This window comes from Sus scrofa, chromosome 9 (genome assembly GCF_000003025.6).
Source record: "Sus scrofa isolate TJ Tabasco breed Duroc chromosome 9, Sscrofa11.1, whole genome shotgun sequence".
NCBI lineage: Eukaryota > Metazoa > Chordata > Mammalia > Artiodactyla > Suidae > Sus > Sus scrofa.
In genome coordinates this window covers 6,087,063-6,104,234 of record NC_010451.4, presented here as the reverse complement: position 1 = coordinate 6,104,234, position 17,172 = coordinate 6,087,063, and the positions used below count along the sequence as shown (strand labels likewise).

General features: G+C 52.6%; 1 protein-coding gene across 13 annotated transcripts in view; it reads left to right on the top strand.

The window, feature by feature from the left end:
* STIM1 (stromal interaction molecule 1) overlaps window positions 1-17,172 on the top strand; it is a 203,479-nt gene that overhangs the window by 165,856 nt on the left and 20,451 nt on the right. For all 13 annotated transcript variants that reach the window (XM_013999088.2, XM_021101954.1, XM_021101951.1 and 10 more), the window contains 3 exon segments: window positions 978-1,089; window positions 4,848-4,963; window positions 15,976-16,153. In XM_013999088.2, coding sequence (XP_013854542.1) covers window positions 978-1,089; window positions 4,848-4,963; window positions 15,976-16,153 — 406 coding nt within the window.

The window sequence follows — 17,172 nt, the reverse complement described above, 5'->3', positions numbered from 1 at the left end:
GGGAGGAGTTTACTCTTTGCCCAAAACTGAGAGATGAAGCAACAGGGCTGTCTACAGCTACGCTCTGACTCGTCTGGATTCATCTCTTGGCTCAGACTCGCCTCTGAGTGCAAGTTTCCGGCAGCGTCAGGGAAGATGTTTATGTATGTATGCAATACACACACACACACACTTTGGATAAATTAAAAAACGTGGGGAGTTCCTGATGTTGCTCAGTGGTTAACGAATCCAACTAGGAACCATGAGGTTGCGGGTTCGGTCCCTGGCCTCACTCAGTGGGTTAAGGATCCTGCGTTGCTGTGGCTCTGGCAAAGGCCGGCAGCTATAGCTCCGATTAGACCCCTAGTCTGGGAACCTCCATATGCCTCAGAGTGCAGCCCTAGAAAAGGCAAAAAAAAAAAAAAAAAAAAAAAAAGAAAGAAAAAAAAAGAAAAAAAGTTGTATATATGATATTTGTGACATAATGGCTAGGGCAAGGGCTATGGAGCCAGACTTCCTGAGTCCAAATATTGGCTTTACCGATTCTTGGCTGGATACCTTTGGGGAAGTTATATAACTTTTTTGTGTCTCAGTTTCTTCATCTGTAAAATAGGGATACAATGGAATATATCCTTCGCCTGTGGTTGCATGGATTAGTGAGCATTAATATCATAAAAACATTAACATATGGGAGGTGCTTAGCTCAGTACATGGTATATGGTAAGTGCTGTATAAACGATGGCTTCTGTTAGTATCATTTTGTTGTTACAACGTTACAGCTCAGGATTATATCATCGCAGTTACCGGTACAGTAGGAGAAAAAGTCCATCGAACAGAAAGTGCAGTACGTGCTCCCGTCATCCTTGGGCTTTTCTGGGAGAGGGAGCCAATAAGCACATGGCCGTGTGGCGAAGGCGTCGTAGTCGGTGTGACTGTGACAGCAGGGGCACGCAGGGCTTGCCTTCTGGAGTCATGGCTTTGTGTGTCTCTCCCCGCAGTGTACAACTGGACCGTGGATGAGGTGGTGCAGTGGCTGATCACGTACGTGGAGCTGCCTCAGTACGAGGAGACCTTCCGGAAGCTGCAGCTCAGCGGCCATGCCATGCCGAGGTCAGGAGGCAGCTGGCTCCTCTGCCCGGGGCTTCGGGGAGGGGGCCGGGCTTGGCTGGCCTTCAGGTCGCTCTCACCTGCTAAGTGACGTTTCACCCCCTTTAGGGCAGAATCTGTGGGCTTCTCTTCTGACATCTGCTGTGCACTTGCTGTAAAGCGTAATGGGCCCTCCTCATCTATTATTTAATATTTCTGTCAATCCCGGGAGTAGTGCTGAAAGCTGCCATTTATCGAGTGCCGAGTACATGCCAGGCACTCTCCTTAGCACTTTCTGTCCCGTCTCTCATATAATCCTTCCATCAATACTGGAAGGTAGGTGTTATAATATAGAGTTGATGAACCTGGCTAAGTAATTTTTCCAAGGTCACATGGCTGGTTAGAGGCAAACTGTGATTTAAACCTAGATCTGGGAAGACTTCAAATCCTGTGCTGTTTCTCTTTTCTTTTGCTGTCCCCCACCCCCGCCCCCCAGCAGCTACCTCTTTGACTGCCCAGGAATCTCAAGGCTCTTTTAACCTCCCCTGAATGATCCCTATACACTTGAACTCCTCTGAAGACACGGTGCAGAGGTGGGGGCCGCCTACCATTGGCCCCAGCCTCCTCTCTGGAATAATTCTTCCAACACCGTTGTGGCCTAACTCTGCCCCCCTTACATAGGGCCCAGTGTGCCAGGGCTTGGGGTGAGCGTGGGGAGGGGTTGGAGTACTGCATTGATTTCTTTTTTTTTTTTTTTTTTTGTCTTTTTTTTTTTGCTATTTCTTTGGGCCGCTCCCGCGGCACATGGAGGTTCCCAGGCTAGGGGTTGAATCGGAGCTGTAGCCACCAGCCTACGCCAGAGCCACAGCAACGCAGGATCCGAGCTGCGTCTGCAAACTACACCACAGCTCACGGCAACGCTGGATCGTCAACCCACTGAGCAAGGGCAGGGACCGAACCCGCAACCTCATGGTTCTTAGTCGGATTTGTTAACCACTGCGCCACGACAGGAACTCCAAATGAGAAGACTTTTTTTTTTTTTTTTTGTCTTTTTATCATTTCTTGGGCCACTCCTGCAGCATATGGAGATTCCCAGGCTAGGGGTCGAATTGGAGCTGTAGCCACCCACCTACGCCAGAGCCACAGCAACACAGGATCCAAGCTGAATCTGCAACCTACACCACAGCTCACGGCAATGCCGGATCCTTAACTCACTGAGCAAGGGCAGGGATCGAACCTGCAACCTCATGGTTCCTAGTCAGATTTGTTAACCACTGAGCCATGATGGGAACTCCTGCACTGATTTCTCGTTATGTCAAACGAGCGCCACATGTCCATCAGTCATCAATCCATTTACTTCTTCGACCGGTAGTTACGGTGCCAAGCACTTGTGCTGGGTGCTGGGGATAAAGATGACAACAGCGTGCCCTTGCCCTCCAAGGGCTTACCGTCTGGTAGTGCTGATTATGAATAATCCGTCATCTTATTATGTGGGTGCATCCGGTTATGAGCTTCGGCAAAGGGGAGAGGGCAAGGTGCAGCTGTTGGAGTGCCCACACCTTGCAGCCCCAGCCAGAGAGCTGCCGGGCACTGCTGTCCAGGCCCAGCTGAGCGGGCTGTCCCCTTCTCTGCTGCCCGCTTGCCCCTCTTCTGGAGAGAGCAGTAATCCTCATGTGTGCGCATCCCTTCAGAGAGTAATTTCCTGCCTGTTCCCTCCGTTGATCCTCACAATTCTGGGCGGAGTTACGCTTCCAGCTTTGTGGGAGCAAACTGAATTTCAAATATTTTATGATTATCAAGGCTGGTAAGTGGCTGAGCTGGGATCTGAACTCAGGTTCTGAGGGCCTTGCTTTTCCCCCTGCATTTTCCTTTTGCCCCATGTGGTTGAAAATAGGCTTCCTGGAAATACTCCGTTTAGTTCTATTTAACAAAACTCTACCAAGCACTTACCATGTGCTGTGGTCTCTCTTGGGCCCTGAGGACAAAGAGATGCATTCAACCTGACATTTGCTTTGTGGAACTCAGTGTTTAGTGGAGGAGCGAGACAGTTAAGCAGGTGACCAAATAGGTGATTGACCACGACGTTCCAGGATTTAGGTTTCTTTCCCAGGGACCTTGTGAATCCCTGGCCGATTCCATCTCGACAGATGGCTTTGGCTTGGATTAAAACTGTGAAACGTAGGATAAGGAGTCAGTTCTCAGGTAATGAGCTCCCTTGGTCCTTCTGTGACCAAAATTAGATTTAAGACCAGAGCCAACCAGGCAGGGCACAAGAACAGAGGAAGCTGTGGCACCTTAGTTACAGCAGGAAGCGCAGAGCCTTCAGAACAGGGGGTGTGGGGTGGAGTGGGGTGCTTCTTGGCCCATCACAGGCAGCATGGTTTAATGGGGTGAATCTAGCAGATTTGGGTTGTGTCCTACCTTTGCCACTTACTTGCTATGTGGCTTTGGGCAAGCTCCTTATCTCTAAGTCTGTTTTCTTCTCTGTCAAGTGGAGCTAAGAGCAGACTTGGGTTCTTAAAGCAGGAGGACTGAATAGGTATTACAGGAAAAGGTCATAGCAGTAGAGATATGCAGCATCTGGTTCAGTGTTAGCTCCCTTCTCGTTGCTTAGAAGCTCACAGGCTTATTTGACAAATAGACTGGAGAAAACATGACACCTATTTCCATCAGTTAGACGAAGGCCAGTATACTTGATAGAAGTGCTCTGAAGAGGAGCCCCAGGAACTCTGGGCTTGTAGGAAGCATCCGACGCATATAAGTGTACACAGAAGGCCCCTGAGGGCCCAGAAGCAGCGTATGGTCAGACAGGTGAGTCATGGATGGAGCTGGGACCAGAAGCTCCATCCTCTGACATCCCCACCTCCGACCCCCTGTCACAGCGTCTCACCGCCTGTCTCGTGGAGGGCTGCATTGCTTCCCAGGGCTAGGGAGGAAGTGGCTGCTCCTGCATGCCCAGGCGGGAGTAGGAATGACACACGGATGGCAGCAGCTTCTTTCCTAGCTAGGGAAACAAAGCTATGAATCAGGAAGGAGCAACAATCCTGTGGAGTGGTGTAATAGTTCGTGCTCCTGCGGGACCCACCCCAGTGGTTTTTCAGCCTTTCCTATCTTATACCCCTTTCATCCTATACCCACTTCGTCCCAGCAGAAGAGAAGCAAAGTCCCGTTTTTCCTACATCATTTCCTTGTTTACAGGTCCTCTCTTATTAAGGTATCATTAACATTATGGTTGGAGAAAATAAATGATGATAATCTGGTTGGGAATAAATCCCTGTGACTCAAATACAAGATAACAAGACTAATGCAATGCTTGTTGTCAGCAGATTTCCCTCTCATGACGATGCGTTAGGATTAGGATAATTCAGAGGTCCCCAGAATCACTGAGTCACATGGCCTCATGTTCCGACCCGGGCTGGGCAGGAGAATGCATTTACACATAGTAAAAGTGTGGGGCCAGGTAGCGGATGATCCCTGGCAGGAGAAGCTCAGCAGAAAAGTTGCAGCTGAGTGTGGGAACCGTCACAGGCGGATAATCCTTAGAGAGCAGAATATTCGGGACACAGTGGACCTGGAGGGAAGGGCGGCCACGTCCTCGGGGAACGTTACGTGTCCTGCTTACTCGTTGTCGAGATCCACTGGCCCAGAGCCGTGTTCTGGGGTGCAGAGGGGAGCAGTCCCCGGGAGCGAGACGCCACGGAAGTGTCCCCAGAGGGGTGGGTGGTCCTACCCGGATCCGTCCTGCTGTGCTGGGAACTGAGCCCTGCTCTTCACCCCCACAGACTGGCTGTAACCAACACCACCATGACGGGGACCGTGCTGAAGATGACAGACCGCAGCCATCGGCAGAAGCTGCAGCTGAAGGCCCTGGACACGGTGCTCTTCGGGCCTCCTCTCTGTGAGTCCCGTGGAGAGGAGGGCGGCGGACGTGCCTGGACCCCGAGGCTCTCGGAGCAGCTGGACTCAGGTCCCGGCTCTCCGAGGCCCAGCTGCAAGGCAGCGCCTCCGCTTTTGAGATGTGAAGTGGTCTTGCCTTTGAGTCAGCCAGGGGTCAAAATCCATTCGTTAAATGCATGAAGGACATCCCGGCTTTGTGCCAGGGCTGTGCTGGGCCCCCTAGGAAGATCTGGATGACTCGTGTTCCGCACGAAATGTTTAAAATGAATGTTCTAGAGAGGTACACAGTGCTTCTGAGGCAGGGCATCCTGTAGAAGAGGCGGTGTGTGGCTTTGTTCCGTGGAGGTGGCTGGAGAGGGCATTCCAGGTGGGGAAAGAACCTGAGCAACAGTCCAAGGCTCAGACATGCGGGGTGTGTTCAGGAACGCTGAGGGGCTGAGTACCACTTAGCTGCCCCTGCTCTCGCGTGGATGAGCAGAGGGCACGAACCGACCGCTGACCGTCTTTTGTCCTTAGACAACCGAACAGGACTAAGTGGGTTTTTACTGAAGCAGTCAACACACCCAGGCCTCAGGAAGGCTGGTCCCTTGTGCTCAGGGTTAGTGGAAAGAATTAGGTGCTTCAACTCTTGAAGGTCTGTGGGGTGGGAATGGCCAACCTTGCCGTCCCTTTTTGTTCTAAGGGGATTCAGCACAAACGTAGTAGGGTTTCTTAGAAGAGGAACCTCGACCAAACAGGCTCTTCAGGGCCTCCTCTCTGCCCTTCGGCAGCTGTTGGCATCAGCTGCGGATGCCAGCGGCAGAGTGCTTTAGAGCCAAGAACCAGGCCAAGAAGCAGCTGGCAGGCAGGGTCAAGGGCAGGATAACATTCCCCTGCCCGGGCTCTCGGCTTGACAGGTGCCCATGCCGATGTCCCGGGAGCGGTGAACGGGCCTGTGCCTTTTTTGGTTTTAAACGTGTCTAATAGGCTTTATTTTTTAGAGTGGCTTTGGGGTCACATCACGATTGCGTAGCAGGTACAGAGGTCTTCCATGAGCCTCCTGCCGCGTGCCCGCACCGCCTCCCCGTCTTTGGCCTCCCCCGCGGCAGTGGTGTGCTGGTGACGACAGAGGACCCTCCACTGACACGCGGTTGTCACCCGGAGTCCACAGTTTATACTGAGGGTCACTCTTGGTGCTGTGCTGGCTGTGGGTTTGGGCAGCGCCACGTGTCCCCCTGTACGGCGTCACACAGAATGGTTCACTGCCCTAGGGGTCCTCTGTGCTCCACCGGTTTCTCTCTCTCTCCTTCTCGAGCCGTGGCAGCCCCTGCTTTTTCTTAAACTTCTCCATCGTTTTGCCCCTTCCAGAAGGTCTGTATCTTTTGAAAGTGTGAAGCGGGGCAACGGGACAAGGCCACTGCCATGTCCTTTGCCGCCTTGTTTTCCCCCGATCCTGGGACATGTGTTTTGCTACCATTTACTTGTGTTTTTAGTAGATGACATAGGGAAGGCCCTGCTCTTTATATGAGGCTCCCCCTCTGTACGAGCACTGGCCTTCCATTCGTCCACTGACGTTTACTGAGCACCTAGTGCGCCGCTCTCAGGGGCAGGGTCCCTGCTCTCGAGAAACCGCCTTTACACGGAGATTGGAATGTTCACAAATGCAGTGAATGGTGAGCAGATGCAGTGGTAGACCTGCCCTGTACGTCTCTCCAGAGTGGGAGTGGGAGCACCGAGTGGGGGGATGTCCAGTCGGAGGCCAGGAGGCTTAGTGGCCAGGATCAGTCTTGAGCTGGTCCTTGAAAAATGGGACGTGGCCTTTTCAAACGCTCCCTGTTAACGGCTCATCCCCCTCGCTCTGTATACACCAGCAAAGGAACCAGAGCCAGCAGTGAAAGCTAGGCTACTTTTGCGAAGGCTCTCCTCTGTCAGCCCCAAGGAAGGGGAGCCCTGGGCAGCCTGAAAGGCTTCCTTAGCCTGCTGAGATGTAATGACAGAGACCGGTACATGTTCTGTATCAAAATAGGATTTCCCATATCCAAAAATGTGCATTCGAAACTGCAGGTTGAAGTGGGCAAAGAGTCTACGTGGAAAAATCAGCTAGGGCAGGACAGCTTGGGAACCAGAAGCCCGGGTCCATAGTAGTTGGTCTTGGAGGTCAGCGCCAACCAGAGGAGCCCTAGTGAAGCAGGTCAGGCTGATACCAGGACAGGAGTATCTTCTAGACGCATTCCAGAGCCTGTAGGCGGCAGGTGACCTAATCTAAGGGAGGTCAGAGGTCCGCAGAAAGCCTGTTTCTGAGATAGGCAGAACAGAAGTACTAGCGCTCAGAAGATTCTTCACACCCGCTAGGATAGCTGCAAGAGAAACAAAAACACAAGAAAGGGAAAGGAAGGGCTGGCAGGGGTGTGGAGAAATCAGAACATTGTACATTTCTAGTGAGAGTGTAAAAATGTTCAGACGTTGTGGAAAATTGTTTGTTGTTCCTTAAAAAGTTAAACATAGTTATTGTGTAACTCAGAAATTCCACACCTAAGAATGTACCCAAAGAATTGAAAACCGGTCCGAAACAAGTCCATGTATGCATGTTTGTAGCAGCATCATTCACAAGAGCCAAAGAATGTGAGCAACCCATATGTCCACGAATAGATGAATGGATAAATAGTTCTGGTAAAGACATGCAGTGGAATATTACTCAGCCATAAAAAGGAATGAAGTTCTGATACATGCTACAACATGGGTAAACCTGGGGAAAAAAAATGAAGTGCCATAAAAAGGAGAAAGGAGTGAGTGAAAGAAGCCAGTCACCAAAAAGGCCATATGATTCCATTTATATGAAATACTTACAGCAGATAAATCCATGGAGACCAAATGCAGATTGGTGGCTGGCAGGGGCTGGAGGGAGTGGGAAATGGGAAGTGACTGCCAGTTTTTGCTGCCAGACATGGCTACCTTGCCTCATCTTGAGGAAAGTCCTGCCTTTGGTCTGAGGCTCGAGAAATCTCAAACCATAGGTTTGCTGTAGTAGCCAGGAGGGCCCACGGAGTGAGCAGGACCCCCTGCCCACAGCAGCCTCAGAGCTGGGGAGGGAAGAGGAATCGGCTGAATCTGCCCAGGGCCACCTCAGGCTCTGTTTCCTTCCTGCCCGCCTTCCTTCCTCTCTCTCTCTCTCTTTCTTTGTCTGTCTGTCTGTCTTTTTAGGGCCGAACCCATGGCATATGGAGGTTCCCAGGCGAGGGGTCGAATTGGAGCTATAGCTGCCCGCCTACACCACAGCCACAGAAACATAGGATCCGAGCCGAGTCTGGGGCCTACATCACAGCGCACGGCAATGCCGGATCCTCAACCCACTGAGCGAGGCCAGGGATCAAACCTTCGTCCTCAAGGACACTAGTGGTGTTCGTTACCGCTGAGCCATGGCGGGAGCTCCTGGGTCCATTTGCTGACAGTGGAAGGCAGCCTGGTCCTCCTCATGCGGCCACAGAGCAGCCCGAGTGCCTTCCGGTCTTTTCCACCTGCAGAGCTGGCTCCAGGCTGGCCCTCCTGGGGCTCTGCTGACAGCGCCGGGAGGCAGGGCCTAGGTGTGCTCCGAGCACGGAGGCCCCCAGGCCATGTTCAGGTTGGGGTCGAAGCTGCTGCCTCCCCGCGGCAGCTGGTGATGTACTGAGGGGCAGACTGAGGCTCAGGTGATGCGGAGGCACCAGAGGTGGAGGTTTTAGAGGTTGTTCACCTTTTAAATAGTGGAGCCCTGACACACTCCTAGGTCTTTAACTTAGATTTCAACGTTCTTTTCTACTGTGTTATCCTGCCCTCCACTCTGGGTAGAGGAGACAAGATATAAGGGTTCCGGCTCCGAAATCAAGCAAACCCACGGCCCCGTGACCTCAGGCCGGTTCCTGAGGTTCTCTCCGCATTTCCCCTGCGTGCACGGCCGCTCCTGTTGGCATAGGCCCCCTGAGGCCAGTCCCGGGCTGGGCCTGTGTGCACTTTGTGCTTCCAGCAGGGGTGTTGAGAAGGGGTGGAGAGAGGCCTGCACGGTAGTTCTTGGGTGGGGGGCAGTGGTGAAGGGGAAAGGTGGCCACACCTTGTGTTCCTTCCAGGGTGGCTCAGATGTGAGGCAAAGCTCTCAGGACATAGGAGTGGCTGCCTCTGGCAAGCGGGCTCTGGGCTCTGCCAGCTCTGCCTTCCCTCTTTCTCCCTCTTGTCGTGTTCGTCTGGCCTGCCCTTCAAGCCTTGCCCAGGATGCCGATCTAGCCCCTTCCTGTCCTCGGGGGACCTGCAGCTCTTTGTTGCTGTCGTTTCGGATGCCCCCGCCCCTGGGAAGCAGATGGGCTTATGGGCGTGGTGTTAGTTTCCGGTGCACAGCGAATGATTGTACCTGCTGTCTTTCTAACAATCTGTTTCCCCATCTGTTACTCTTTACGCTGGGAACTCCTTGACGGTGGAAATGTCTGATCATCTGTCATCAGCCCTCAGCCCAAGGCCTGGCAGGGAGCAGGTGCCAGGAAATGAATGCTAGAAGTTATCCCGAAGGAGGCTGGGCCTTTCCGGGGCTGCGGGCTTGGGGCAGGTGGAAGAAAAGTGTGGTCCAGCTTGGTTGTGGGGACAACTGCTTCCTATGGAGGGTCGTGGATGGGTGAGGCAGCTAAGGCTTTTTTTTTTTTTTTTTTTTTTTGGCTACAACCGCCAGGGAGTAGAGCCCAGTCTGTTTACAAGTTAAACAGACTTCTCAGCCCAGAAGGCTGTATAAATGACAAAAGCCATTCCTAGCACATACTTTGGCAGTAAGGGGCGCGTGGCTCTATCTGCCGGACCCGCGGTTCTGTGGGCAGTGGAGAGGTGGAGGGACCAGGTCGGAGAGGGCATTCCAGAAAGTGATCATGATTTGGAGGCCAGCTGGCACCCTGCACGTTCTCACCATTACCCCTGACTCTGTTCACACGTCAGCATCTCATTTGTTTACACCCTCCTCCCGCGCCTGAAGCCTGATTGTGCTAACAGTTGACCTCATTTTGCTAAAATCTATTTGTAGCACTCAGGCTGGGAATTCTGCCACCCTCTGGCTTCCCAGGTCCTAACCAGCTTCCCCTGGTTAGCGCTGTTCACCTAGCTAGCCATGTCTGTGTTCATGAGAGCGCCGTGGTCTTCTGTTACCCTGGCTATTTTTTTTTTCTTTTTTTTTTTTGTCTTTTTAGGGCCGCACCTGTGACATATGGAGGCTAGGGGTTTAATCGGAGCTGTAGCTACCAGCCTGTACCACAGCCGCAGCAACACCAGATCCGAGTTGCGTCTCCAACCTACACCACAGCTCACGGCAACGCCGGATCCTTAACCCGCTGATCGAGGCCAGGGATCGAACCTACAACCTCATGGTTCCTGGTTGGATTTGTTTCCGCTGCACCACAATCAGAACTCCTACACTGGCCCTCCAGTGGTATGAAGTGGGTTGTGAGAGCCGAGCTGGTGCGGGGGTTGTGCAGGACAGCTAGCTTACTCCTCTTGGTCCCAGGGGCTGGTATTTTCCTTCCCCATTCATTTTATATCTTGCCTCCCTTTCCTGCTAAAACCTCCCTTTCCTCTTCCCCTTTCCTCTCCTTTCCACCTTTGCTAAGTACCTGCTCCGGTCAGGCTCTAAGCTAAGGATGAGGCTACAGGGATAAATGAATCTCGTGCCCTGGCCCCAAGGAACTCGCAGACTACCAGCAGGTGACGGGCAGGAAAGCTCAGAAACACACAGGGCAGCCCTTGAGAGAGCCTTCGTTTTCAGCTGTCAAAGAGTGACTTAGAGGATCCCGGTTCAGAGGACAAGGAATGGGCGGATCTCTGCAGACATGGGTAGGCTGCTAGAAACTGAGGAATGGCACCGGGATCACGGCAGCAAGAAGTACATCATGAATAAAGCGTGACCAGGCTCTGAATTCCCTTCCCTCTTTCTTTCCGGCTCAGTAGTTTATACATCCTGAATTAGTCAGGTTCTCCAGAGAATCAGAACCAATAGGCTGGAGTTCCTGTTGTTCAGTAGAAACAAATCCGACTAGGATCCATGAGGAGGCAGGTTCGATCCCTGGCCTTGCTCAGTGGGTTAAGGATGCGGTGTTGCTGTAGCTGTGGAGGAGGCCAGCGGTTCAACCCCTAGCCTGGGAACTCCATATGCCGTGTGTGCGACCCTAAAGAATCAAAAAACAAAACAAAAACAGAACCCATAGGCTCTGTATATCAATATGCATGAGGAAATGTATCGTGAGAATTGACTCATGCAATTATGGAGGCCAAGAAGTCCCACGACCTTCCGTCTTGAGCGGAAGACCCAGGAGAGCCATCGGCGTAGTTCAGTCCGAGTCCGAAGGCCCGAGAACCAGGGAACTGATATGTGAGCCCAGGTCCGAAGGCTGGAGGGTGCGAGTCCCCATCTGCATCTGGAGACCCGAGAGCCAGGAGTGCTGGGGGAAGAGGGCAGGAGACGATGCCAGGCTGAGAGCGGATTTGCCCTTCCTGCGCCTTTAGTCCCGTTGTGTCCTGTAGCGGCACGTGGACGGCTGGAGATGCCCCCATCAGTGAAGATGACCTTCTTGTGCAGTCTGCCGAGTCAAATGCAGTCTCTTACGGAGACAGCTTTGTAGACACACCCAGAAACAGCGTTTCACCCGCCGTCTGGACGTCCCTTAGCTTAGTCAAGGTGACACATAAAATTAGCCCTCACGGATTCCCCTAGGACTGTGGGGTTTGGCCCTGAGCCCCACCGAAGGGACCTGACAATTCTCATATCTGCTTCTCCAACTCCTCCCTCTTCCTCAAACCCCGAATCCGCATGCATCACCACCTGTGGGATATGGCCATCCGAGTATTTCCAGACACCTCAAGGCATGCTCATTTACAGCTATGCTTTTTTTGGGCTCCTTCTGTGGCTCATGGAAATTGCAGGATCAAACCTGAGCCACCGCAGTGACAACACAGTTAAATCCTTAGCTGCTGGGCTACCAGGGAGCTCCTACACTATGCATTTGATCTCTGTAGTAATTCTGTCATGATGTGTTTTGCAGCTGAAGAAGCTGAAACGCAGACGGGGGAAGTGAATTGCATAACAGGTTGGGGCAGAGGCAGGTGCAGAACCTAGGCTCCCTAATGGTTGGTACAAGATGCTCCCTTTGATGAAACAAGAACGTCTCTTTGTGAAGCCTGTCATGTGACCTCAGAGGCCTGGCCCTTTGGCCTTCGGGTCTTCACTGTCCAGAGGGTCAGCTCCCAGCAGGTTGTTTGGCGGGGACACTCAGGCCTTGGAATTCTTGGAGTCACACTCAGCCTAGATCGGGGATAACAAAGCAGGAACAGTACCTGCTGCCTGAGTATGAGGGAGTGGGGTTCAGCAGAAGGACCATGCAGTCAGGCACATCTGGATTGGAATCCTAGCTCTGCCACTTTGTATGGACTTTGGCAATTCAGTGTCCCTACGAAGCCCCAGTCTTCTGGTCTACAGAATGGGTGTGCTCATGCTTACGGACCAGCATGCCCCCTTAAGAACTTTGGGGCCTTGGAGGCCACAGGAGGAGGGGGCTGGGTGCCTGGGGTCATGTGCGAACAGAGCGCCTTTGGCATTTGCTGAGAACGTGAGGGGGGGGGGTGCTGGACGTGAGAAACCCTGGGAAGCCAACAGTTGTGAGGGTTGTAATGTGAATATACATGCCTGACACATTTTGTATTTTCTCTGTTTCTCTTCCTTACGTGGATTAAGGAGAGGGCGATGTCACGCTTGTGGCTTATCAGTTAAGATTCAGTCCCACAAATAGGTACTGAGGCCCTTCTGTGTGCCGGTCGCTGCAGACAAGTGATGACCAGTCGGGGCACAGAGTAAATCAGCCAGGTTGGACTGACTGCCCTCTCCCCGCAAGCCTGGTAGCTCCTGGGTATCTGAGCTTCAGCTATGAATTTGATGAGGCAGGGGACATATGGGCTGGATTTTTTTTGTTTGTTTTGTTTGTTTGTTTGTTTGCCTTTTCTAGGGCCGCTCCCGCAGCATATGGAGGTTCCCAGGCTAGGGGTCGAATCGGAGCTGTAGCCGCCGGCCTACGCCAAAGCCACAGCAACGCCAAATACGAGCTGAGTCTGCAACCTACACCACAGCTCACGGCAACGCCAGATCTTTAACCCACTGAGCAAGGCAACCTCATGGTTCCTAGTCAGATTCGTTAACCACTGCGCCACGATGGGAACTCCGCGCTGGATGCTTTTATATAAGTGGAGTCAAAACTGGCTGAAGAGCTCCAGAGGGTACTGATGGGTAGAACAGTGTTACCTTAGCGGATGGTGACTGATAGAGCTTTTTCTTGTCCTTGCTCATTGAGTATTTTTATTCATAAATTGGATGGGAATATAAAGCTGGAAAAAAAATAGTAGGATCTTATTCCAAATCAGTCTGGACAGGGTAGAACGAGGGACTGAACAGAACAGATAGGCGCTGATCTGCACACCCCCCCTTAAGAACGTGGGGCCTTGGAGGCAACAGGAGGGGCTGGTGCCTGGGGTCACGTGTGAACAGAGCACCTTTGACATGTGCTGAGAACCTGAAGCGGGGATGTTGGACGTGAGAAACCCTGGGAAGCCAGGATGAAAAGTCCTTAAACAGGGGAGATGCACTGCACCCCAGCCTTTGGAAGAGGCCGAATAGGAGGGTTCCAGAAGGGAAGGAAGCTGACTGTGCTGCAGAGATACTGCCTCCTGGGACCTAAAGGGCAGGAGAGGGGGGACTCGAGTATGGCTGCAAGTGTAGCCTGGCCCGGAGGCTAGAGGACGGCCGCTGGAGGCCCCTCCGTTTTCTCTGATGTACACGTGTCAAGGACACGGCCACACCCTGGACCGGGTAATGCCCCTCCCTCCCCCTTTATTTATTTATTTACTTACTTACTTATTTATTTATTTATTTATTTTCTTATGGCTGCTCCTGCAGCATATGGAAGTTCCCAGGCCAGGGAGAGAACCTAAGACGCAGCTGTGACCTGCATCACAGCTGTGGCAATGCCGGATCCTTTAACTCAATGCTCTGAGCTGGGGATTGAACCCGCGCCTCCGCAGCAAACGAGGCCTCTGCAGTTGGATTCTCAACTCACCATATCGGAGTGGGAACTTGTGCGCTCACCTGTCTTGGGTCGCACCCCATCCCTGCTTCCTGCTGCTCAGCCTTTCGGGGAGGAGCTGTGAAGAGCCTTTCAGTGAGGGCCTTTTTGCCAAACTGGGCCTCGGCTTCATGCAGTGGAATTCCAGTTACCTGTGTCTCTTCCAATTGCCTAGACCCTTTCTCAACCTGCTGGCTCCACGGGGTCCTTTCGGGTTCCTCTCAGCCCCCCTTCCTTTCCAGGCACCAATACCCCGTCAGTGCTGCCAGCTCCCTCCCCAACCCAGGTGAGAGCCGCGCTGGGCAGCAGCACATTCCCTCGTTCCCTTGGCGGGGGCTCCACGGAGCCACTGCTGCTCTGTTTCAAGTGCAGGGCTGTGCAGGCAGGGCCTGCGGTACCAGTCTTGTCTGTTCATGGTGTCTCTCCCAGGCTCCTGGGCTGTGGCCCTGGGCCCAATCTCAGGCCCCAGGACTGCCCCTCTTCGGGCTGGCCCGGTTCTTAGCACAAGGCTTTGGCTCGTGTCTGGTGTTACTCCTTGCAGAGCGTCTCAGTTTTGCTCTGGAGCCTGAGCATTGATTTGAACCCCAGTGGTGGCCCGGGCCCTGGCACTTCACCAGATTGCTGCCAGGCTTTCTCTAAAGGTAGATCTGTCCCTAGATTCTGGCACATGTAATTTCTTCTATGTTCCTTCTCTCTCTTTTCCATTTGGCACCGATATTTAAAAACAAAATTTATTAGGGTATAATTGATTTATAATGTTGTGCCAATTTCTGCTGTACAGGAAAGCAAGCCAGTCCTATGTGAATATACATTCCCTTCCTTATATTATCATCCATCATGATCTATCCCAAGACACTGGATATGGCTCCCTGTGCTGAACAGTAGGACCTCACCGCTTAGCCATCCTAAATGTAGTAGTTTGCAGCTACTTTCCCCAGACTCCCGGTCCATCCCACTCCTTCGTCCCTCCCCCTCCTTCGTCCCTCCCCCTTGGCACCCACACGTCTATTCTCTCTGTCTGTGAGTCTGTTTCTGTTTTCTAGGTTGGCTCATGTGTGCAATATTTTAGATTCCACATATAAGTGATATCATATGGTATTTGTCTTTCTCTGTCTGACTGACTTTACTTAGTATATAATCTCTAGTTACACAGATGCTGCAAATGGCATTATTTCGCTCTTTTTTATGGCTGAGTAATACTCCGTTGTGCATACATACCACATCTTCTCAAATCCAATTATCTGTCAGTGAACATTTAGGCTGTTTCCTTGTCTTGGCTTGGCACCAATATCTTAACATCAGATCTTAAGGGGCCACCAGAGCTACAAGACAGAGAAAGCAATTCTTCAGTGGCTAGTGTAGCTGCCATAAGGAGCACTGGTTATTTCTGTGTCTCCTGGTAAATTCGGAGGTGGTCTCTCAGTTGTGTTCCAGTCTCTTAATGTGCCTTCTGCTCTGCCTGGTCTCTGGGTGGAGCCGCAGCCTGAAGTGCTCTCCATAAATGAGCCTTGCAGACCCTTACCTGCTCTGGGCTTTGTGACACTAATGACACTGCTCTAAGCTCTAATGACACTGCTTTGTACCCTTCTCCCTCCTGGAGCACCTGCCATTGCTTACCTTGTAGGGCAGAGGCCACCACCCTCTGGGCCCATGGCCTCGTCACAGCCCAGTCTGGGCTGTGTTGAGAAGGCACTCGTTCTCTCCACTGCATGTTAGGAAACTGTGTCCAGGAAGCTTTCTGTATGGCTCCGAGGTCTCTGATCCTGTCCAGACGGGCCTTGACTTAGCCGAGACAGCGGCACAGGGGTGGCGAGGGTGTATCTGAGAAGAGAAGCACATTCCTCCCGAGGGGGCGGGCCCCGTGGAGGGGCGCAGCGGAGGCCCCTCCGGGCACCGGACTCATCGTCGCTCCCTCCCTGACTCGCAGTGACGCGCCACAACCACCTCAAGGACTTCATGCTGGTGGTGTCCATCGTCATTGGCGTGGGCGGCTGCTGGTTTGCCTACATCCAGAACCGATACTCCAAGGAGCACATGAAGAAGATGATGAAGGACCTGGAGGGCTTACACCGAGCCGAGCAGAGTCTGCACGACCTGCAGGAAAGGTAAGGCCCTGCCCTGTCTCCCCAGCCCTGGTGCTGCCAGCTCTTGGGAGCCTCCCGTTTCCACCTGGGCCGTGGGCGGCCCGGCCTCTGAGACCCTGCTGCCTGGCTGCCCGGGCTGTGTCATCCGCACACAACCGCATCCGAGCCTTCGTTCCTGCCATTCCCGTCGCCCAGGCAAGTCTTCCTCCCAGGGCACAAGCGGATTGCTGTCTTCTCTCCCTCAGAGCTTCAGGGGGAGCACAGACGGGGAGCTGTCAGCAGCCTCGAGCTTTCCTGGCTGAATGGCTTGTTCGGGGCCGTTCTGTTCTCCATCTACCTCTGGCCTGCTTCCTGTGGCCTGCGGAAGTTCCTGGGCCAGGACTGAACCCGAGCCACAGCGGGGACAATATCGGATCCTTAGCTGCTAGGCCACCAGGGAATTCCTTAAGGAACTGTCTTCACTGTTCCCTGAAGAAACCTCCCAAATCTGTCTTCCTGATACCTGCACTGCTTTCTTGTATAGAATCTAAATCTCAAAAGTACTCACTTGTTGTATGACTTTGGGTAAATGCCTATTATTTATTTATTCATTCATCATTTATTTTTTTATTCATTTACTTATTTGCTCTTTAGGGCTGCACCTGCGGCACATGGAGGTTCCCAGGCTAGGGGTCGAATCAGAGCTACAGCCACAGTAACGCGGGATCCGAGCCGCATCTGTGACCTACACCACAGCTCACAGCAACACCAGATCCTTAACCCACTGAGCGAGGCCAGGGATCGAACCCACAACCTCGTGGTTCCCAGTCGGATTTGTGTCCACTGTTCACGATGGGAACGCCTCCCTTTCCTTTATAGGACTTATTTCCTCCCCAGTACTGCAAAGGGCTTGAACTAGGTGATTACCGAGGCCTTCTAGCTCTGATGGTTTGAGATTCTGCTTGACTAAAACTGGCTTAAAACAACTATTGTAGAAGATCTTGCTGTGAAGAGAAGGCGCCAGTCAGTCAGCCAAGCTCAGTGCTTCTTGACACCTAGGA